At 39.7% G+C, this 24,375-nt stretch overlaps 1 protein-coding gene and 1 long non-coding RNA gene across 2 annotated transcripts in view; both read right to left on the bottom strand.

Moving 5' to 3' along the window:
* Window positions 1-10,174: 10,174 nt before the first annotated feature.
* The window catches only part of SDHAF3 (succinate dehydrogenase complex assembly factor 3), a 32,133-nt gene continuing 17,932 nt past the window's right edge, over window positions 10,175-24,375 (bottom strand). Inside the window, exon 2 of the mRNA XM_030502517.2 lies at window positions 10,175-10,904. Coding sequence (XP_030358377.1) covers window positions 10,701-10,904 — 204 coding nt within the window. The 3' untranslated portion in view covers window positions 10,175-10,700. The remainder of the gene's footprint in view (window positions 10,905-24,375) is intronic.
* On the bottom strand, window positions 13,316-23,844 carry LOC115614974. Its single transcript, XR_003993916.1, has 3 exons — window positions 23,700-23,844; window positions 22,794-22,921; window positions 13,316-14,985 (listed from the first exon to the last, which is right to left on the bottom strand). It is a non-coding gene; the product is annotated as an uncharacterized LOC115614974 (long non-coding RNA).

Here is a 24,375-nt window from a genome sequence, read left to right as displayed (position 1 = left end):
AGGATTATTTTTTCTTCTGAACAAACTTGGTCTGGTTTGATAATAGCAAGTTTCAATCTCTTCTTTATTTGCTGAAAGATTAAACTATGTGCAGCCGGTGTAGTAGTTATTATTTTAATGATGAATCACCATGTGCTTTTATATGGGATTCAAACAGGAATTAGCCACCCAAAGGATTTAAAAACAAATTCATGTAAGGCTACACTAATATAGGGATGATCCTGAAATTATTGCACATCTGTTTATAAACAGCCTTCTTACAGGAAATGTCACATACGAGTTTGTGCTGCTAACAGCTGAGAAAACTATACGGAATGCGGAGAGGAGGAAATGGTGACATTTCCCAGTACCTCAGAACCACGCAAGTTCAAGGTGAAGAAAACCAGTTCAGCCATGGAGGACAGACAGGGAAATCGAACCAGAGGCACGGCTACAGGTCCCAAGGAGAGACTGTGCCAGCAGCAGACACGTGTTTCTGATGAATACCCATGTCTGTCTGTCTGTCTGTCTGCTCAAAGACATGATGCCTCTGTCTAACATTCAGCCACCACCTTCTCCCCATTAATTGTGCATGAGAGGAGCTCTGAATCCTCTCCATTGCCATCACCGCTTTTCTCATGTGAGTTGTTTATCCCTCTAAATGTGTGAGATTATAATCATTGTTAATTATGACTAATTACTCAGGCAGTTGTTTCTTCCTTAATACCAACTTGATTCAGAAAGGGAGTTTGCAATGGGATTCCGACTGGAAGCAAAAGCTCCTGTTGATGCTCAGCCAGCCGCTGCTGGCAAACTGGAAAGCATTCAGGAGGCTCCCTGCTTCCAACCCAGCAAGTGCTCATTCGGCCACTGCTGTACCACCAGCCATGCCCCGGGTGCACAGGCAGGCGTGGAAGCAGGCAGGGCACCACACCAGAGCTCCTGGGTGGAGACACTCACCTCCTGCCCTTGCTGCAGCAGTCCCCTCCCCAGGCTGGCAGGGGTCCTCGTGACACCAAAGCCATGCTCCGTTGAGGAGCAGGGTGCTGGGAGGAACCAGGCACTGTAGCCACCTCATGTGCATGGCCTACAGCAGAAGAGCCCTGTCAACATTACCAACAGACCGCCACCTCCATCCCACACCACGCACTGCACTGCCGGTACACAGAGCTTCCTACCGAACTCCCAAAACCCAACCCCACCTGCCAGCCCCTTGCCTAAAATCCCCACTGAGAGATCCCTACAGGCAGAGCTGGGCTCACCCGTGCCCTCCAGATGATGGCTGGTTTCTAACCTGGATGGTTGTATCAGAGATCAGCTAAACTTCGCTATTTGACGCTTTGTACAAATGCCTGATTTATTCTCAGTCTGCATAAAAATATTTCAGAAAACCTCCAAAACCAGCAAATCTGCCTGTGGGAAGAGCTTGGTCTCCTTCCAACTGAGCACTGAGGAGCACAAACATCCATGGCTCCCGAGGGCAGTTTTGAGGATCACCAACCACAGCATCCCCGCAAAGTCCCCCAGGATGTCTCCTTGGCAGGGAGGCAGCTCACCCCCCCACCTCATAAACTGACATAGGGGGTAGCTGGGGCTGCAGCCAGCGATTCCTGCAAAGTCAGCTCTGCCCCAGAGCTGTATCCTGGGAGCAGGGCATGGCCAGGCCAAGCAGCAATGAGGAGACTGACCCCCTGCCACCCTCTTTTCTTGTAGAAGGGGGGCTCCCAGGGCAGTGCCAGGGGCTTCTGGCACGACTTACATTCAAGGAAGGAAAATAAAGCACAGAGGAAGAACTTTAAAATAAAATCTCTGTGGAAGGAGTTTCATTTCAAACCTTTCTGTCTTGCATCCCTTAGAGTCCTGTCCTGCAGCGAGAAGAGAAAATCAACACTATATTGAACACAATTTCATAGCTCACTTCTGCTTTTGATGAAAACTCATTTGTGGGAGGTTTTTTCTGCACCAACACTTATGCATGTGCTCAGGGAATGGGAAAGTTCCCTTTAACCGAATTAAATACTGTTCCTGCCTCTAGACAGACATTATAGATCCTTGCAGTTTCTATTTTCCAGCAGAGGAGCCCGAGCCTGTGAATTTATTTGTCCGCAGCTTTTGGATTTGTTTCTCTGCCAGTGAGGGTAAGCGATGCTGCTCCCTAGCTGCAATCTGTCACTGCTTTGACTGGATGTCCAGGTTTGTTCTCAAGCTATGGCACAGACCCATTTCCATCACTGACACAAGAAGTAGGACCCTGGCTCCACGGGTACAGGTGAACTTTGCCACCTTCTCCCTGTATCTGTGGTTTAGTGGAGGAACGCTGCTTGCCCATGTCCTGGATTCCAGCTAGTTGATGATGATGCTGGTTGCAAATCTTATTTCTACAGTACTGATGGGCCCCTTTTCCATAGATTAAAAAGGGCATTTTAATCATCTGAATTGAATGAGCCAGCAATAGAATTCATTAGAATATAGTACCTCTATAAATATTTCATAGAAAGATGCCAAGTATTACAAGTTGTTTCATACAGCCACTTCCGAACACCACTGAAGCACAATGCACACCAAAGGTATTGCAAGGCCTGTGGTCTGATGCCTAGGTGGAGGAGCTGTCTGTACCATCTTGGCAAGGGGAAGTAAACACACTTAAAACCTTGCTGGGACAAGGCATGCACCAACACACTACCCCAAGGCTCTGTGACAGCTCTGAATCTTCACAGCATGCAATCTGGGCAGAATGTCATGGACAGAGGAGAAAAAAACCTTTATATCGGCAGCACAGGCTGTGAGTCTGGTGATGAGCCCCATTCCTGAAGCCTGGGAAGCCTTCTCCTCCATGCTGAAGGAGGAAGGCTGACAAGGGATGGCATGGGGCAGGGAGCAATGGGTGCTGCAGAAAGCAGCTGTCCCAAGTGCCTCTCAACACCCTCCACAGACTCTTACATCTGCTTATCCACAGCCCCTACTATGCTTGCCAGGGGCGATCTCTGTGCCTGTCTCCTCTTCCCCTGCTGAACAGATGTGCTTCTTACACAGCAGATGTTGGTACTTGCTCTAAGATTAAGTAATAGATCTGTCCACTGGCACAGGGAGTGAGAATCATTCTTAAAAGAACCCCAACAAAACCAGCCTGTTTGGGGGCTTATTGCCAATGCTCATTAAAAAGTTCATTTTTTATTTAAAGATGTAGCGTTTTAAGACCATTCTCTTTAAAACATTGTGTTACAGGCCTTAGGCAGTGCCCTGAGGCTGAAAAACAACAACCTGGAAATGCTTTGATCTCCTACTGCTGCCTGAGGCAAAGCAGCAGTAGCACAGTGGGTCCTGAGCTGATGAAGGAAAAGTCCACAGGAAACCAACAGCAGCCTGTCCACACCAAAGAGCTTGAGCAACTTCCAGAAAGGCTCACTTGCAGATGGTAAAAAGCTTCCTTTCTAATCCCCTCTGTGGCATGCTAAAAATAAGTCAGAAACGTCACACAGACCCCTCAGAGCACATCAGAGGCCCCTACTCACTCGGACAGAGGAGGCGTTTTGTACAGAGCCTGGTGCAGTGGGTGCCAGGTTTCCTGAAGCTTCAGACACTGCAGTTAAATAGCACCAATTTTAGTAACCTTAACCAGGTGTGCAAGCCTTAAGCAGGTTTTCTTACCTGCAATGGGGAAGAGCAAAGGATTCTCCTTTTTTCCAGGCCAATCTTTCTGGGTTTTTTCAGCTGAAAAGCAAACAATTCTGGTAAACAAATGCCATGTTGGGACTAGAAAAACCATAGTCAGAACAAACACAATTGGGACTGGATTTGGATTGATGCTATTTTCAGCTTCTTCCAGTTTTTCCTCTCTCAGGGAAAGGTAAAGGATAGCTGTGGGCACACCACTGCAGTGAGTAGATGCTTCACTGGTGTGTACACAGGGAAAAAACGAACCCTTTGCAGTCCAAACCTCAGCCCAGTGAGGGCAATGAGCACATCCCTGCAGGATAACATTAGGATTTTGCTCAGTGGCTTTCTGTGCCACGCCTGAAGTGCCCTTCCTCACCATGCAGAGAATGGAGATGGCTGCCTTGAGCTCCCTGAAGCTGGCCATAGTGCCTGTGGAGGTGCTGGGAGTGGGCACCACAAGGAACGGCCCTGGGCATGGGTCCCCCTTTCCTGTATAGGGATGCTTCCCGGCCCCCCCCAACACAAGCACTCTTTTAGGCCCTAAAGGATGCTGCAAGAGTGTGCCATCCAGTGATACCTGATTTAGAAAGAAGCCAAATGAAAGCCAAAGCATGTAGCTTAGTTTTTAAATATGGCTACACATCATGCCTCATGTTCCCAAAACATCCATGCTACAGCAATATGCTGTTAAGCATCACAGCTCTTGGAAAAGAGCAATTGAATCCCACAGGTAGCACTGATATTTCATGTTTATAGCTCTTCCCAGCTCCCATTAGGCAGGGAACAAAGGTTTGCTCTTATAAATGACTACACCATAACTAATTACATGGTGATGAGTTTGTTTTAATAGAAGGGGTTATGTGGTAATGATGAGAACCAGAAGTGATTATAAATCACACATAAGGTTCAAGTGACACATGCAAAGAGCTGCACAGATATCTCACTACATATATTATGTTCAAAAGTAAGCAATAGCATTATCCATTTTCTAGGTCTTTTTCTTTTTTTTTTTCTGGAGTATAGCCCAGGCATTTTCAGATTTCTAATGTCTTACTTATACGAACTTTTTTATAGTGGTCTTCAGAACCCTTGCCATCACTTTGTGCAATTATTCCTGAACTTGAAAAGAAATTGCTATGATTTTTAACTCATCAAGCAGTTCTTACAGCAATAAAGAGATTAATTAAGCACAGTGAAATAGGAAGAAAAGCAGAGCTGACCATCTGGGAGTCCCAAACCAGAGGGTAATTTCAAATTCTTAGAGTTAAACAAAACGACCACCCCAACTTGATAGGAATAACCAAGAAAAGAAGCTGGGTCAAGATGAAGTTTCTTACCTGGAAATTCATGCCACAGCTTAGCTGTCACAATTCACGGAAAGTTAGCAGGACAGGCTTTGTCCTGCAAAGTCTGGGATTTGTTCTCAGAAGCCCCTTCGACTCCCTGGTCACCTGTGAGCTACAGTGGTTTGTCGCATAAGAGACAGCAGCTCCAGCCCATGTGTGACCTGCTCTGCCTGGATCACACCATAGAGGAAAAGCACCGTGCCTCACAGCGACAGGCAAGAACAACTAACTTCAAGGTAGTATCCATTTCTTAACTTGCACTTGGCATTTGAAGACACTCTGGGGTTTGAAGGACCTCCTGCACATCTCCCCACACAGACCCCCCTTCCAGTTCTCTAGATGTTTTCTCAGGAGCTGTTTTACTCTCCGTTCCTTTGAGATTGAATTTTACACGGATTTTTAGAGCTCATCCAATTTTTGAGACAAGCGGAATTATATTTTGGCCTATAAACTTGCTGAATATTGGTTTCAAAATAACTATTCACATCATAGGATACCAATAACATCTAAATAGCTTTTACAGGATTGCCTCTAACTCCAAGCACCCCCTTGGTGTTCGAGGTTGATGTTCTTTGCTTGCTTTGTTGGTATAGCTTTTAGTGAGCTTCTACTGTGATATCTAGTAAAAATCCCTACCACAGTTCAGGATTAGGGATCAAACTAGTAAATTCCTATAACATGCCCCCTGGCATCTCACTTGTTTGCTTTTTTTGATTCTGAAAGGCATTAACTAGTCTTTAAATCACTGCCAGTCAGCACAAAGTCCATACACACTCAGCCTGGCTGTTCTTAATGCATGAAGGCTATAGTAGATGTTTACAAATAGCCATGAGGGCACCTCTTGCTTTGGGAGCCAGCTGTGGCTTTGCAGAGCTAATGTGAACAAAGAAAAAGAAGATAAAATGGAGAAGCTAATTCCATCTGATTTACTAGTCCTGGAGCATCTCCACTTGGTGGGCTGCTGTTTCTGGACCAACACACACATCACTGTGGGAAAGCACAGGCATTCAGCTATGTCCTGAATAATGACAACCAGAAGAGGCTGCTGATGGATCTGAAAAGTTACTGATGCGGCCACGTGACCACTGTCTTTGCTCCTTCAGCACATGACTTCAGTGCTCATAAACCAAAAGGGATATTTCTCCATGATGCTCTGAAACCTGTTGACCACTGTGTTAGAGACGCTTTGTGCTTCCATTCAGGGTTTAAGTCCTGCGACATCAAAATAGCTTTCATATGGCAGTCACACATTTTGGTATGGATATGGTATTCTTTTTAAAAGGCTATCTATTATGCTTAAGATGGGTCATTTTTTGAAGTTTCAGAGCTGCTTTCAAAACTATGCCTAAGCAAATACTGCACTGATCTATTTATTGTAGCAATGTGGTCAGACACACTTCGTGCTTTGATCTGCAACAGAGCAGTGTACAGACTCCATATTGATCACAAGGAACAGGTACGTGTTAGTGCTTACTACACTGCCATGCACTTCCTGCAGCAGATTTTGCCTCAGGTAGTGGACTAGCAAGAGAAGACCTCATCCATAGCCACTTAGGAGAAGGTAATCCATATCCCAGTTGTCCAAAGACATAAAATTTAGAGAAAATGTGGGTAAGTTTTTTTTGCTGCAATGTGTCATGCTGCCCTCTGAGCATCTGATCGTGATCAGAGTTCATGAGCTGAGGGGCTGGAGCAGTGCCTCTGGATGGGAACACTGGATCCACCAAAGGACCTTGTGTCCACTATGGCCCTAGTTCCTTCTCTGGCCTCTTCCTAGTTCCTTCTCTGCAAGAACAGACTGTCTTGACACAGACTTTTTCCCTCTGTTCCAGTTATCTTTCTTTTTCCTTTTGATACTGCAGAGAGGTCACTCAAATTGTAATCTCATGTACCAGAGGTTTTGTCAGTGATTTTTTTGTGTTCCTGGTTTTTTTGGGTTTTTTTGGCCAGGCTTTTTTGGACTCTTTTTTTTTTAACAAGGAGGTAGGAAACAGAACAAGTCATTGCAACATAAACTCCAGTCTCCATAGCAACAATGAAAAGTGTTTTCCTTCCTCAGCTTTACAATTCCAATCCTATAGTCTCACCAGAAGCTTGGGTAAGTGGTAAGAGGTTAAACCATTTCCTAACTTACTTGCTTATTGTGGAGTTTTAAAAGCAGGCTACTAGAGTGAGTAGCACAGGCCGAGACCTGAAAAGCTTTCCTGGGCACCGGGATGCGTGACAGGGGCTTGAAAAGGGCAGATGAGAAACAGCATATTTACCTCACTTCCATCTTCCCACCACCCAGTAGCATGTATTCACATTATAAAATTAAATAGAATGAAATACAGATTCTCAAATCAGTTCTAACTCGGTCTTTGATTAACAGGATATTTTCTTCAGCTCTGAAAGGTTCTTTTACCGGACCAGATCATTATCAAAGGTGACTTAAAATCATAGAATAGTTAGGGTTGGAAAGGACCTTTTGGAAAGGAAAGATCACCTAGTTCCAATGCCCCTGCCATGGGCAGGAACACCACACACTAAATCATGTCACTCAAGGCTCCATGCAACCCAACCTTGAACACTGCCAGGGATGGAAGATTCACAACTTCCTTGGGCAACCTGTTCCAGTGCCTCACCACCCTCACAGTAAAGAACTTCTTCCTTATGTCTAACCTGAACTTCCCCTGTTTAAGTTTGAACCCGTTACCCCTTGTCCTATCACTGCAGTCCCTAATGAAGAGTCCCTCTCCAGTGTTGACTTCACTGATGACAACACAGTATTGTTAACCTGTACTCGAGTAGTAGAGGGATGTACTAGGAGGAAATCCTTCCGTGAGTAGGAAACATGGACTGTGACCATCTGAATTGGGCCACAGCTCCTTACTGCCTCTCTACAGCACCCAAAAAGGGAAACAACCAGCTGCCAAGCAACCACAGGAAGTGTTACTACAGATAATGTTTAGCCAAATTAACCAGTGAATTTTATCATTCTTTCAGTTCTAGCAGAGCCAAAAGGATTTAAGATGAACAAAACACAAAGTATCTTTTCTTATTGGATAAGATGAATGGGGAGAGGTCTTTTAAGAGTGGTAGGAGCTTTTCAAGTGTTCAGTTGTACAACAGCAATCCATTCCAACACACAGAGTTTTAAACTTTGTACTCATTTCTAAAGGAATCATAGCTATTTTTCATTATAGGGTGATGACTATCTTTTTTCTAAGTAATTCTTTTGCTATTTGAAATAGCACACTGCTTGTAGTTTTGAAGTAGTTTTGATGGATGCTTTCCTGTGCTCATTATCCACCAAACCCTGTGTGAAGTTCCCCATAAAAAGTATCTTATACCTTAGAAAAATTAAATTAAAGAGAAAGCATCTTTGTCACTCTACCTTTCTGTGGACAAGACGAGAAGGCCATTGTCTTCTTCAACTAAACTGTCATTAACCACACTTGTAAATCAAAGAATTTCACTAATGCATAGTGTTGGTGGTTGCAATGCTTCTGTGGGGCCACCCATAAGCTCTGCTCAGGTCGGAGCATGCTTTACTATTAGCACTGGCTGCGTTAAAGCCAGCAATCTTCACAGATGTTTCATTCCTATTGTGGAAACTTGGCTTTTGTAAGAGTTGTTTTAAACAAGAATGCAAACATTGTACAAAATATGAGCTAGCATTGGGAATGAAAGGAAAAAGTTGTTGGATTTACTAGAAAAGGGACTGTGGATGTAAAGATGTTTACCTTCACCTCCAACTCACTTGAGGTCTCATTATAAACTTAAATTTTTCAAACCAAGCAGAAATTTTTCACTATAAATTAATTTAGTCTCTAGATATGTGCATTAGCTAGGTACATAAATGAGTAGGCAGATGCAAATCAAGTATTCTAGCTAGCTGCATTGAACTAAGAAGTTTCATTAAATGTGTTGATAAAAATAACTGCTCAAAATTGCAGTATTTGAAATAAATTTGAAGCAACTTGGATATTGACTGGAAAGCAGGCACATGTGTACTAGCAATTGGGGAGTAGAAACAAACTCTGTTATCAACACCCAAGCATTGCTTTTTGTATTAAAACTGAGCAGTGATGCAAATTACTGGTTACTGTACATTTGATGGAAGTGCAACACAATACATGCCCTAAACTCTGGAGTTGGATTAGATTTTTACAGACTTTGAAGTTTAAAAAGAAAAAAAGCTTTTGGTATGTGTGAATGGCAGTATCAGAGAAATTTTCAAGCTTCCCGCATGCACACCCCATCCACTTCCCACTTTAAAGCTGGGGCAAGACGTCAGTACGTAGCAGGCCAGAAGGCAGCTGCTATTCTCTCCAACCATGCCCTCGAAGCTCCAGGAACCAGGACTTGTGACCCTCAACTCTGAAGTCTGGCTATCATCTCTGCCCTTTGACCCTGTTTGGATTAAGCTCTGGAGGTTAAAGGATGTTCCAAAGCAAAAACAAGAGTTTGGAGCTGCCAGAGGAAGATGTAGCAAAGCAATCGTAAGAGTTCCTTACGCAGGAATCTTGCAGTTGTACTTTTAATAGACATGAGCAAGCTGCAACCTAAAATCCTAGCAAAGAATTGGGAAAAGAGGCAAGGAAGAGAGAAGCAGGCTGCTCCCCAGTTTGCACCCTGTTAGGATCCAGGAGTGCAGCCTTGGCAAACGGCATGTTCTTACATTAGACAGATGGAAATATGCTTACGTGTCAAAGCTGTTATCCCCCAAGAGGAAAGAAATTATGTTGTCTTCAACATGCTGTGGGTAACAGACAGGGAAAGGTCCAGAAATAGAACAGAACTAATAATACAAAGCTCAGTTTGGAATACAAAATGAAAGCTGTCTTTCGCACAGAAAGGGGTGGGTTTTTTCTTAACAGTTAGAAGAGCAGAACTTTTTTTATCCTGATATAGTGTATTACAATACGCATGCATTGTCCTGATGAAGACTTAACCTACTACTAATAAATTACTAATCAACAGGAAAATTTCCATGACTGAGGAGTTTACAAAGTCTGGTCTACACAAAACACTGAATAATATGGGATAGCGAGCTTTTGAAGATCCTTTGAATTCTTACTATCATGAATGGTTTTTAAAAATTTCAGGTACTAACAATAACCTGAGTTTAGCTATGAAAAAAATGCATAATTTTCTTCATTAGCCAGTGGTTCCTTCAAGCTGAATTTAATAATCATGTACATCTTTTATTTTAAAGCACATTTCACAATAAAGCTCAAAAAGAAAACCAACTTTCAATTGCAACAGCTGTATGTTTTTCTAATACAGCTCATTTCTTTCCATCAAAACAAAGCCACTCTAGTACCATACCTTTGTTCTTTGTCTACTTAATCCACATCAGAAAACAAATGCTAATTGCATCTTTTCCATTAAGGCAGAGGACAATATGCAAATAGCAAGATGTTTTACCCTGTGGGTGCTAAATAAACAAACAAACAAACCTTTCTATTTCAAATATGTCAATTTACTTTCACCGAATTCTTCAAGTCTCCACCTTCCATTAGGAGAAAAAAAATTGCAATTAACATAAAATTGTTGTGATTATTCCATTTTAACATTTATTCTCGCACAGAAAGCTAAATAGCCAGACACATCTGTTTCAGACAAGTCATGGCAGTAGCAGCGCCCATTATTCCACAGAAATCACATTCAAGTTGAACTGGAAAAGAAGTTTCAAAATGCTTCCATATGCATTAAAACAATTTTTAAAACCCTTCAGGTTTTGTGTTCTGAGTCTTTAGAAACAGTGACTCTTTTATGAGGTTTGGTAGCTTCATCCATCAGTTCCTTCAGCTGCCCAATCTGTTCATCACGGAAGTCATTAAGTTTTTCTTCTGTGAGCTGGACTCCATATACAGTCTTTTCTCTCAAGTTTTGTTTGCCCTCATTAATTTGTTGCTGTATCATTGCTGCATAGTTCTAATGAGGAAGGAATACAAAGGTCACAAAAACAACAAATGCAGGAGTCAGGTCAATGATGTTCTTAATACCATTATGTCATAGTAACATACTCTTGCTCAACCTTCTACAACAGTCTGTTAATCAACATCGACCTACAAAAAACTACACTTTTTATAAGAAAGAAAAGTTACTAAGGTATTTCTAGTATCTATAGTCAATTTTCTGTATCTAGGTTAAAATGCGTATCATATAAGTACAGATTAATTGTCATATGTACTACTGAAAACAAAACAATTCTAGATCAAATATATTTATGTAGTTATAACTATGAAAATACACATTTTCTATCTAGCAGGATATCAACAGGATTCACTTTGTAAACTGATACATCTGGAAAGTATTATTCTTGAAGAAATGTATTAGAAAAAGCAATCTATAATTAGACAAATGTCCTAAAGACTTTCTGCCTAACCACTCTCTGCATTTCAGGGAACTGATAAGGTCATTTGCACCCGCGCCCTGGGCTGCTCCAAAGGCAGTAGGAACTCAGCAACTGAGAGACTTGGGTCATTATGTCAGTTTTGGGAAATTAGTTGGCAAAATTAAAAGCTAGGGGAGAATAAGCAGGGGCTTCAATGACAGATACCTCCATATTGTGTGCTCGTTCTGTGCTGTTTTGAACATAAGTAAGTTTGTTCAGACTTACTTTCAATTCTGTTGTAACAGAAAGTGTTTGGAATATGTTTACTTAAATAACAGCATTTATGTGTAATCTTAAAGGTCTTTTCCAACCTATTTGATTCTATGATTCTATGTCAGTGGATAGACAAAATGGTCAGTATCTATTACGCCAATATCAGACTTAGGACCGTTATAAAAGCAAAACTTCCTTAAGGGCAGAAATGCAAGAGGCCAACAGGTCACACCAGTAATGTGGGCATAGTTGGAAAATTGCCTTCTGAATGCTTTGGAGCAATCTTTGAGCTTTATGACTTTCCTAAATTACATTTGAGGGTCTGCAAGTACAGTGGTTCTGCAAATTTAATTCAGCAAACAGCGACACTGCTGTGTTCAAACCCCATCAGCACTGATCCTGTGCGCTCCCCAGGTCCCTCTGCCCAGCACCAGCCCAGCAATGCAGCAGCTCTCGAAGTTGTACTGAGTGAATCTGCCAAAAGCCTCTTGGTGCGTGTACTCACTGAAGTCAGTGACCCTAGTCAGTTGTTCAAAAGTTAATCACATATTTAAGCACTGGGCTGGAAGGGAGCCTAAACTTTCATTTTTCTCAAGAGAAATTTAAAAACAAACTTCACAATTAAGAAATGAACTTCAAATACTGGAAAAAAATACAGGCTTCTATCCTACTTTAGTAAGCTATCCTTTAAAGCACCCTTAAAGTTTCAAGCACAACTCTGAATATAGTGTAAGAAACTGAACTAAAAAAACCCCCTATACTCTAACAGTGATGACTGTGTTACATGGTAACACTGTTTCTTAAATAAAGAATCATATATCATGAGTATTCAAAAGCACACAATTATAGCAGTGAGATACAAGCATTATTTTTATCTCCAATTTTCAGCTAAAAGAAGCTTCATTATTGCATACTGAATTGTTAATCCAATTATAAGCAAAGTTACTAAAGCCATGACTTCAGTTGTCTGTCTAGTAATTCCAGAGAAGTGGGTGAGAAGGGAGAATGTTATTCATACGTATGTGATATATCTCAAAACAACATTTACTAACATAAATATACTACATTGTTTATGGACCACATCCAGCCTCATTAAAGTCAGGAGGATCTTACCAGTCCTGCTGCAAAGCTTAATTCATGGCTATTTGAAGAAAATAGATAAACCAAACCAGGACAAACAAACATCAATTTTTATTAATACAGATTCTGAACTAAAATGATTCCTCATTTCTAATAGACAGATCTATTGTGGCAGAATGTTGTGTTAAAGTTACCTCATATGAAAAATAACAACAGTTTCATAATACTGAGGATCCTCCCCACATCACATGCATTCAGGAACAGTGACACCACAGTTAATCCCTGCAGCAATCCTACACCTCAGTGGTATGACCTTATGGCAGATCTGGTCCAGGGTTTAGAAGTAACTAAATGCAGTTTTTTCCTGATACCTAAACAACCAACAGTAACAAGGTAAAAAATTATAATAGGCTAAAAAGTCCTCAACTTCATGACCTACAGAATTTCTTATCAAGGCAGATGGACAAATGCTGAAGCTATCAGCAGACCAGCAACACACCAACACATTACACATCAACTATTCCACCTCATTCTATCTTCAAATTTCTGCACAGAAAAATCCAGCCATTATTGATTCTGGACTTCAAAAAAAGAAACTCTCATTATACCAAACAACAATATTCGCAGTGTGTAATTCAGGAACAATACTGAAAGCCAGCAATGTGAAACTCTCCATGTCTTATCAAGAGACCTGACCAAATGTACAAACCCTAAGAACCCCTCCATGCAATGTCCTACCAGTGCAGGTTCCACAGCAGGAAAAAAGTCCTCCCCACTGATAATGATGAACCCCCTCGGAGCAGCCTGGGGCTACTGCTGCAGGCATGGGCTATGGTACCTGGAAATAACTGAAGTCCAGTGAAAGACCGGTTATGAATTTACAAACTTTGTTGGCTAGAAGACCATCTTTTCAAAAAATATCAGATTAATTCCTTGCAAAGAGTCTGCAATATTTATTTTTTTTAATCTAACATCAAAGCATCACATTTCACAAAGCATCAGCTTTAAAGAATCCAGATCTCAGAAGTGGTGGTCCTCAACAAAGCTGCAATGCCCACTCACATGGATGCCCTGCATCCAGGCACACAGTCATCAACTGTATTTCCCCATTTCTTGATGCCAGGTGTTTTGCTTCGCAGCACTCCAATGTGCTCCCATCTGGACATGTCACCGCTGGCTCTTTTTCCGCCACTTATTTTTCAGCTGAACAAATGTTTTGTACATGCCAGAAAGCCTCAATAGTTGCCATGTCACATCGATTTGTAATATGAACAAAAATTCAAAATTGGACCCCAAAAACATGCTGGGCTTTGGTTGGCTTATGAGAGAAAACAGAAAACAACTTTCTTACCTCATTTTACCAAAAGGCAGTGATACACCAAAGATAATACATTTCAGCCTTTACAAAAGCACTGGAAAAAGATCAACTATATGGCGTTATCTCATCTTCTCTGCCTGTAATGCCACACGAGGAACAAAGAAAGCTTGGTTTAACACATTACTGTTTCCTCAGAAATTCATACTATTATGTCGTCAGTGATTTGTAGAAAGGTACTACATAATTTGCTGCTGCATATTTCCATAATTTAAGATTCGGCTTCTATAGAGAAAATGTGCCATTTTGCTAACTGCAGATGAACTTTAATATGTTGAACTCCAAAGTTCAGTAATAGGTTTAAAAGCATAATGGGGAGGGGGGGAGGAGGGGGAAGCCAACATTTGTTCTTTCAATAATATACCTTTGGTCACAAAATATGATGATAACAGTCTCTCTCAGGCAGTAAGGAGGAGCAGCATGTTTGTGTATACTGTAGTTTTCGTTAGAACTTAATAGATACAGAATTTAGCTATTTCCTAATGTCATCTTCCCTACCAGCAGAACTGAAACAAACTCTTGCTTAGCTTTCCCAAACAAGGAAAATCACTTTGCTTCCGCCTCTCATTTTATTTCACATATAACTACACCTTCTGAATATAACAAAACCTCTCTGTCAATCATGACACAATTTTTCTGTAATGTGTCAGATTTTCCAAGGGCATCTTATTCCAATTACAGTTCACACTGTACAGTTCGCTTACAGAACCAGAGCAAGGAGAAACGAAATGGAAGGCAGGTAAACCTAACCCTGACAGAGACAAGCTCAGCATACACAAGGATGGCAGAGGCACACAGGGGCTCTCCTCCCTTGCACGGATGGTCAAGTGTTGCAAGTCAGTCAGGGACAACCTCTGCATCTTGGGTTTTAGGTCGGTTGGTTGTTTCTCTGTAAGCAGCTCTTACAGCAGTGGTGCTCTGCCTGCACCAGTTGTATACCTTCTGGGCACCTACATGAAAAAAAACCCCAAACAAAATCCAAACCACCAGTTGAATGGTAAAAGCCTTTGCCCCCTGTATATGACTGACACCAGAAACAATGAGGATTAGAATCAAATCCAATTCAAGACAACCTCTCCTGACCATTTACCATCAAAAGACAGCTGATTTATCCAGTATTCAATCCCGGCATGCTGGCCATCCATATCACAGACACCCTCTGAGTCCTACTCCTCCCAGTATCCATCCCAGTCTTAAAGGAGGGTAACAGTCCAATGTGCAGACTGGCCAGGTCCCTGCATTGCTAGCAGTATATGCAACCACAGAGACACCCCAAAACTCTCTGTATCAGCAATGCAGAGGCAGATGCCTCACCTGAATGCTCTGATGCACTCCTTAGAGATCCTGGTTCTGCCCACAGATCACACGGGCAAGCATGCAAGCTGACATTAGGGTATCTTAAAATCCTATGACATGATTAAATACTTGAACCTTCAAGTGATTTCTACAAAAACACAGAGGGTATTTGCTGCAATCAATAACCATGCGAGTTTGTATTTAAATTCACCATCTGAAGCAATACAGTTTTCCTCTGCATTCACAGAATGCACAAATTCATCAAAAGGGCAATGGGATGGGTGACATTTGAGATTTTAAAATACCACACATTACAAAAAGGGTGTCAACCTTCGTGTTTTCAAAGTTGAAAAAGGATTAAATACAAAAATAAAAGCAAAACCACACAACCAAAAGCCCCACTCCCTGGCTGCCAGATGTATAGTCTCCTATGTGATCCAGTGCATGCTGACAGACATTTGTCTCATATGTGAATACAAAATGCTGACAGACATTTATGATTTAATCATAAGATTAAATGGGTTAAGAGTCTATTTGCCCATTTTCACTGGGAAGAATAGTAATCATAATTTCTGTTTTCTTTGGCATCCTCCTCAACAAGTACAATACTACATTTTAGACAATCACTAAAAAAAAATCTCTGTAAGATTAATTTAGATAGAAGAATTAAGGACAGAAATGCCTGTTACCGTAGATACCTGTACAATTAACTTTCTTGCCAGATTTTCTCTTAATAAAAGGTCTAAAATTTAGTATCCCTTAAGCAGTTAAAGTATAAAGCCAATGTATTTATCCACTCCAAAAAGACTATCTCCACTTGCAGTCAAATTAATGATAACACTGATAAACAACATTACTGGTGCCAGATGAGAAAGCACTACTCTGAGACATGCTAAACAAACAGGGCACAGTCAGGCACTGAAAAATGCTATCAAGTTTAAGTTTATTTTTCTCAGGATGACATCAAAACCCCAAGCATGGCCTGACAGGACATCCTCATCGCTCCTTGGAAGTTAACTTAAAATTGCAGCATTTTGAATTTTGCTGCTGCTACCAGAAGCAAAATCAAACACATGCTGCTAGGACAGTAGCATGAATAAACAGCTGTGAACCAACAGCACTGCAAGGAACAACCTGTTCTTATTATTGTGCAGAGATATGTTGAATGAATTTTTTAATGCATGTTCAGACAGAATTCTGCAACTGATTTACAAAACTGTTAATACAAAACTTTTGTTTGTTAAACTGAGTATGAGCAAAAGACAAAATCTTTATAGAACTGATTTTTAAATGGGAGATACACCTCATGAAATTCCAGAGCATCTTCATACATATTCTACCTGAAGCTGCAAGTATAATCGGAAATAACAAACCCAGGAAAATTTTAGTAGATATTTTCATACACTTACATACATGTTAAGCCATAACCACTTACACTTCACCCCATAATATCACTTAAAATAGTCCATAAATATTTTTAAAAATGCATGAAATACAGTTAAAGTTAAATGTGAGTTACCCAATCTGAATAAACAGTTACATGAAGTCACACATCCTCTAACAGGAACGACATATTATCAGACAATTTCAAGCCACCTTTGTTTTTGTAAAGGACACACCATGATCACCTAAAAAAATGGCACTATACTATAGAGAGTGATGAGTAAGCCTTCCCCCTGCTTTTGAAAATACCCATCAAATGGTGTTTGAATGATACCAGGTAATGACATATAGCTGGCATTATCGGTTTCTTATGTGGAAAATTAAAACAGTAAGTGCTAGGAAAAGGGCAACCAAATGAAGATGGGAATTTCACTCTGAGGTAGCCAGCACAGCAGAGGACCTCTGGGGAATAAAGATGTCCAGCTGTCTTGATAGAAGGTGAAAAAAATAACTTTCTCTTCTGGCATTTAAATCACCTGAGCATCCATCACATGTGTGACAGCAAACCAGAGACAACTCAACAAGAGGAACTTGCACGAACGTTCAGCACTGGCTTAACAGTGCTCCTGCCAAAAGCCTGAAGGATGTAGGATTACTGCTCAGTGATTTTGCAAGAAAAAAAAATTACGGACTACAGTGTGAGCACTCTCAGACATTATTCTCTTTCTGAAAATGCTGTAAGACTTTACATGTAATCCTGGAAAACACTAACATCCAAAAGATAAGGTGCCAAATGTTTCATTCATAGATACTCGAGCTCTGGTGCAGCAGACAACGCTCGCGTCCTGAGGCAACAGTAAGGCCTCTAGAACAGCATGTGCTCCAGGTAAATAAAGCATTACAAACTAGTTGATCATAAAAATAGGGTTAAGCTGTAAATTTAACAGGCATATTCAAGAAAAAAAAAAAATAGTTACAAGCTTATTTGTGATAGAAGATGTTTTTCCTCGGGTTTTCTTTTCTAGCATCTCTTTCGTTACCAATGTCACAGCATAGACATTATCAAAATGTTTAATATCTACTAAGAGAGGCTGAGTTGTGCAAAGTAACACTAAGCCTTCTGGTTAAAAAAACAGGAAGATTTTCCCAGCGCACACACATTAAAGAAAGCCTTGGAACAGCCTTTCAACAGGGTGATTTGGGCTAAGGTACCCATAGCTGCAAAGTCAGAAGCCTGAGACGGTGCTGAACCAGCAAAGGCTGCAACAACAGAGGTAAAGCAAGCAAATGCTCTTCAAGTCCTGTGTTCACCACTGCTTATCTTGAGGTATCCCTTAAATAATATTCTAATCCTCTTTGCACTCACACACAAACCTCTGTCACTTAAAATAAACACACTGTAAACTCAAGTTTTTTGGCTTAGTGAAGCACCAGAGTTGCTAATGGACAGGATACCAGTGGCTATGCTATAAGCTACAGATTTAATTAGATCTTCCATTGAATAATTTACCTGTATTTCATGAGAGCAATTTGGTTATAAATGCTGCTGTTCTGAGAGCTGTTTACCACCTTCTGACAACTCTTGGACATAAAGAATAAGATGCTTTAAACAAACAAACAAAAAAATCTGCCATTCTGTTACATTTCAAATTTCAGCCATCCTTGATATTTCCTGTGAATAACAGAAGGGTTCAGTTAAGCAGAAGTCAGGATGTAACATATTAAATAGGTACATTTTATTCAGAGGTTTGCTATGTATAAAAACACAAACACTTAAAAAACAGACTGAGTAGTTTATATGACCAGTCATAACAACACTAAGTTGAAACTTTAAGGACATATAAGTAAGAATCGAAACGAGGATCTGAATGAGTACTTCATTTTTATTAAAGCTAAAACATTACTCACTCTATTAAAACAAAAACAAAAACCAAACCACTCTTCTCTGGAATTAAAGGAAAGCACATTTTCATACAAATTTTTGAAAACTTCAGATTATGTGAAAGAACAAAAATAAAATTTTTAAAGCATTTTTACTAATCCAGCAACAGTGCAAACTGCGTTCCTCCCAGGATGAGATCCCAGTTCTTCCTCCTCTGTGCATCACCACCTCTTGAGTAGGGCACTTTGAGAATCCCCAAAGGGAAAAAAAAATCCAGAACAGGGCTAAATCAGAGTTGGTAACTCACAACCACTGTCTCTGCCCCTCTGCTGAGGCAGCCACTACAGTGGCACTCAAGAAAGGGAAATAAAAAAGGAAGAGCAGAGCAGCACACTGAGTTCGTTTAATCACAGTTGCAAAATGCAAAAGGTACAAAAATGACACGGTTTGACATAGGCCAAACTGGTTCCTCAAGTACCCTTCAACACCATAAGTGTGGAGAACCCATCTCACTACAGGATACATCTCCTACCCCCAAACAAAAACAATGCAGGTGAAATAAAATCTTCCTTTTTCTGATAAGTATGCACAATTGTAATTAATGAGAAGCTCTAAAAACAAGCTGTGTGAAGAGCAGCTTGGATAAGCTATTTTGTACATCTTATTGTTCATTATTAGATGGAAAGATCTGTAGAGGCAATTCCAAGCCAAGGGAATAGTCTACTGGCAATGGGATTGTCTACATCTAAATGTTACGTGTCTAAGTGAAGCTAGAGATGTAGCTTGTCTTTGCGCTGAGTGTCGGAGAGAGAAACTTCTGTCTTTAAACATGATGTGATGACTGGATACACTGTCCTCCAGAGATGTGGGTCTCATCACTGCAAAAGCAACTACATCTTTCTCTGGCTGGCTGTAGATGGCTGGCTTCAATCAACTTCTTTCCTTTCTTATGGTAAAAGGAAAGTGTTCATTAGTTGCTTTGTTTTGTGTTTTTTTAATTACAAAAGGCAACAAAAATACTATTTCTCCTTGAATGAATCTATAATCTCTCCCCTGGAGTTTGTTTTATCTTTGTGAACACTGCTGAAATCAGACTCAGCAACATCTTGAAGTGAAACCCATGACACAAAAAGAAAAAAAAAATATATATATATATAGTTCCTTTTTATCCTTAGAAAACTTTGAATTATGTCTATGCTAATTTCTGAGGATGAAAGACCGTGTCACCATCTCTAAGTATAAAGCTCAGAGGTAAAACAAATTTCTCCAGGACAAAGTCACTGGATCAGAAAATACGGTAACAAACAGAAAACTTCAAACTTTTCTAAAAGTTAATCTGAAAGGAAAAGCCACGAGAACTTTAACAATATCCTGCTTTCCCAGGAGATTCAGGAAGGACGCTAGAATATGTGATTATCGACCAAATTTCAGGGCAGCAATCACAGTAACACAATGATGCACATACCGTAACTACATAGAATTGTTACCGTAAGGGTTCAGGGCTTTTTGTTTGCTTGTATGCAGTTTGGGAGGAGAGAATGAAAAATTGTTCAGCTGAAATGGAGCCAGGGAACACAATTATGTAATACTTAGTAATCAGCATGGAGAATTATTATTTGATCAGGAAGGTATAAAATGGACTACTTTTTCTGAACACAATTTACTAATATTGTTAAACTGGAAGAAATTACATTTATTTAGAGGAATGTGAAAAAAGCTCAAGGACTAACTCAGCTTTGTTTGTAGCTTAAATAACATGTTATTTTAATGTCCTTTTTGCCGTAAGATTTAAGAGATCATAATTTGAGGTGAAAGTGGGAAGTTTGTGGCCTGACCATTAAGGTAAACGTATATAAATGCTATTAAGTCCAAAATGGAGCACAACAGCATTATGGTGCATCAGCATGACTTTACTGTCATTTGTGGAAAAACAAGCTGTGATTATATTTCTTTCTGGATGCACAATACTTACATCAGTATTGTACATCAGGGCCAAAATCTAGGTCACTAAAAGCTTTTTGCATCATCTGATAACAACCATAGTCTTTAAGATCCTCCCCACTAATGTTAAGAAGCTTCACCTCAGGCCTTAAATAGAAAGCTTGAGCTCGTTCTAGGGAAGAAAAAAGGAAAAAACATTGGTGCATACTTGAAGGGAGAACAACGTTTAAGGAAAAAATAACATGACCAGTTAAGTTCTGAAAAGAGAGATCAATCTGAAATGTAGATGCAGCAGAAGAAACAGGGCAGGAGAAAGAGATGGGAGGTAGAATGGAAGAGATGGTCACACGAATGGGTTTGAATAGCTCGACAAGATCCTGTCATGGTTCTCTTCCCCTGGACAGGTTGTACCAGTAAAAGTATGAGCTCCAGCTAAAAAAAAAAAAAAAAAAAAAAAAAAGGGCCACTTTTTTATGAAAGAATAAAAAAAATATATTCTTCTCTAAAGCACGTATCAGCATTTGAGAGTCTTTTAAATTGGTACTGCAGACAAAAATACTTGGAAGAAAAATATATTAAAAAACCCATTAGAACTTAACATAGTTAACAATTTAAGAACAAAATACGGAAGATTATTCAGCTTGGACCTTCATCTGTAAAAATTATAATGAAATTACACTAATACCAAACTCTACGACTGCTGTGACTGGACAAATAAGCTACAGACCAGAAAAGTTAAACTTCTTTCAAGAACATCATTTCTTATTTTCATACAAATTGTAATAAATCCTCAGCAGTTTGAAAGATCGTTATTTCTTGACTCAGTTTCTATTTGCTTTGACCTTTTATGCTGTGCATGGCAGCTCTTTAGCTAACAAAAAAGCTGTCCTGTGCACTTTTGTCTACTGCTGATGTTTTGGCTGGCAAATATTATGCTACAATCTCACAGAATATTCAAGGTTTTATCACATGCTCTTGATTTAAAGCAGAGCAAGGGCAAAGACTGGACGCCACAGTATCAGTTCATTTTTAGGAACTTAAATTCCTCAATGCATTTATACTGCTACATTTCTATTTAAATAGTAAGCTAGGAAATCTTGGCAAAGTGCTTCACTGTGTATAATTCCCAGACAAATATCAACAATAAGTACAGGCATTTTACCTTAAAAAACCTAAACATTGTTTTAGCAACATAATCATAAAACTATAATCAAAGCAGACAATGCAAACACCACTTATAGGCTCCCATATCAATTGTTAAAATAGAGGACAAGCATCTAAAATTTGCAGTTACTTCTTTCAGAAGTACTACTTCCAGATTTTCAAGGAAGACAATGATTTCACATCTAGATATTTGCAAAAGGAAAATAAAGCCTGTTTCCAAGACAACCACATTAGTTTCCAGACTACTAGATACTAAGAACATGCAAAAGATTATATATCCCAGATGATGACACTTGAAAAGACTTTCCACACATGTTCTTCTACTCAATTTATACCTAATGAAGCATTTCAAGTGTACATATATATCCAAAAGAGACTCAGTATTATTTTTCCATTACTCACATTCCTATATGCTCATTAGAGCCAAAATCTTAAACTAATACAGGAACAAAGAAAACCTCAAGTATAAACAAAAATTAATCTGCTAACAAGCATCTTGCATTGATTTCCCAGACACCAGAAATAACCTTTCTGCTGAGGGTGCACTGAATTTTTTGCTTTAATGGAACTGTAGAAGAACAATGTGATTGAATGAATTTAGTAAAAAGTCATGGGACAAATTTAATACCAGAAGGTCATCATACTAGAAGGTCATTAGTGTAAAAGTCAGATCCATCCCTTAGAACAAACAGGCAGAAAGTTGCCCAGTTTTAAGTGAATATATTCTAAGTTCCCTGTTCCAATACAATACATGGGATACTAATTTGGCAAAGCAAATCTGGCAACAGAAAATACTGAGTCGAAGGCTGATTTTCTTGGCTACTCTCACCAAGTTCCCTCTAGTAGCAGAGGAAAGAGACAAGCCTTCCCTGGGTGCTTGTGGAAGCATTTAAAACAGACAAGCAAGGAGTCTTTAAAGTTTCTCTACCTGCTTCTTCAACATGGCATGAACATTTTGAGATTTGCTCTTCATAGTGCTACCTAGGAGACTGGCCATCAACAGAAGAAAGTAGGTGGACTTGTATGGTTTCAAAAATAAAAATTATTGCCAATGGCAAACATAGGTGAATTCTTAGTAAGGGTGTTACTTACCCAAGTATGATGTTCAGTCTGGTACTTTTGAAAGTCCTGCTCTATAGAAATAACTCAGCGTATCTGACCACAACCATTTGGTTGCAATTCAGTCCTTCTTGCTTTTAAATAGCTGCAATAGGGCATCTCTATGAAAATAAATGCATATTGATGTAACTGACATTTTTCTTAAGACAACTAACAACATACAGGTTTATATTTGTAAACTCACTCTATGAAAAGAAGGCTTATTACTGCAATTAACTTCATAGTAGTTCATAGTACTTAATAAAAGGCAAAAAAAGATTAATTTACTAGCCTTTGTGCTAGACTCAGGGAACATTTTTAAAGTTCTTGTTCCTACAGCAAAAGATGCTAAATGACATTCAAGTTTTAGACCACGCTTTTATACACATAGCCGTACCTCTGTCAAATTAAGTTCATAATAAAAATTGTTTAGAAGTCTTCCATGTTCTCCAAGCAATAGAACAAATCACAACATTTCCTTCTTCTTTAGTTTTATCTCAAAATTACAACAGAAAGTTCCTTACTCTCTTTTATTTTCCTAGAAATAGTGATATAACATATATGCAGCCAGAAAGTCCTCTGATACAACAGTGCAGATAAAAAAAGGCCAGAGAAATTAAAAGTGCCCATTCTAAACATAATTCTAAAATCGTGCTGATTTTTTAGCAGTTTCTTAAGGTCAAAAACTCTAAAGCCTACAAATCTATGTATCTTACCAAGGGTTTTTAACTTGCAGATTTTTAGACAATCTCTGAACTACTTCAGAAGTAGCCACAGAAGTTAACTGAAGAAAACAAATGTGTTATCAGTATGTTCGAGAATCGCTATAGAGGAGCATGCATCTCTACTGATTATATCAGAGCCCCAAAATCTGAAAGAGCCAGAAACTTCTGTAATCACCTGCAAGTCACTCCCTCCTTATCCCTTTATCCAATGGCTCTGGCATTTAAGAGGATTTTGATAGCGTCTGTCACAATGAGCAAATATGGGCTGGGTTGTCACAAAAGACTGGAGGGATTAAGTACAAAATGAAAAAGGAAAATTCACTGATCTGCTGAACAATTTTCAATATTCAGTAAAGTACTGTAGAAGCAGCTAATTTGAAAGCACTTCTGGAAAGCTCCATAAAATATTCTGTACTGTTCTTTGGGAGATAAAATACATATCTAATTCAAGCCTGAACACATTCTCCTACATTCTCTATGCAACAAATACTTCACAATTAACTCACCTAAATCTTGTTCCACTCCTTCTTTTTTGTTTCTGATGTTGCAGGAGGTTTTCTAACTATTAAAGGGGTCTTGCTTCGAATTAGTAAATGACAGGGAAAACAGGGTATGGCAGTAATAAGGGATGGAAATCAAGTAAGTCAAGAAGCTTAGAGTTCTACATATTCCATTTTGACACGAACACTCAGTTAACAGAAATTTAGGCTTTTGCAACAAAAATCCAGACTGACTACTTATTCCTAAAAATTCTCACCCACCTAGAACATCTCCTTTTTCTCTGTGCAACCACAAGCTCTCTGGTCCCAAGCAAAAATGCATGTTTAACTGGAACAAAAGTTAATTTACCT

The sequence above is a fragment of the Strigops habroptila genome, chromosome 1, assembly GCF_004027225.2.
Source record: "Strigops habroptila isolate Jane chromosome 1, bStrHab1.2.pri, whole genome shotgun sequence".
Taxonomy (NCBI): domain Eukaryota; kingdom Metazoa; phylum Chordata; class Aves; order Psittaciformes; family Psittacidae; genus Strigops; species Strigops habroptila.
Note: the sequence above shows the minus strand (reverse complement) of the source record. Positions and strands in the feature narration are given on the sequence as shown.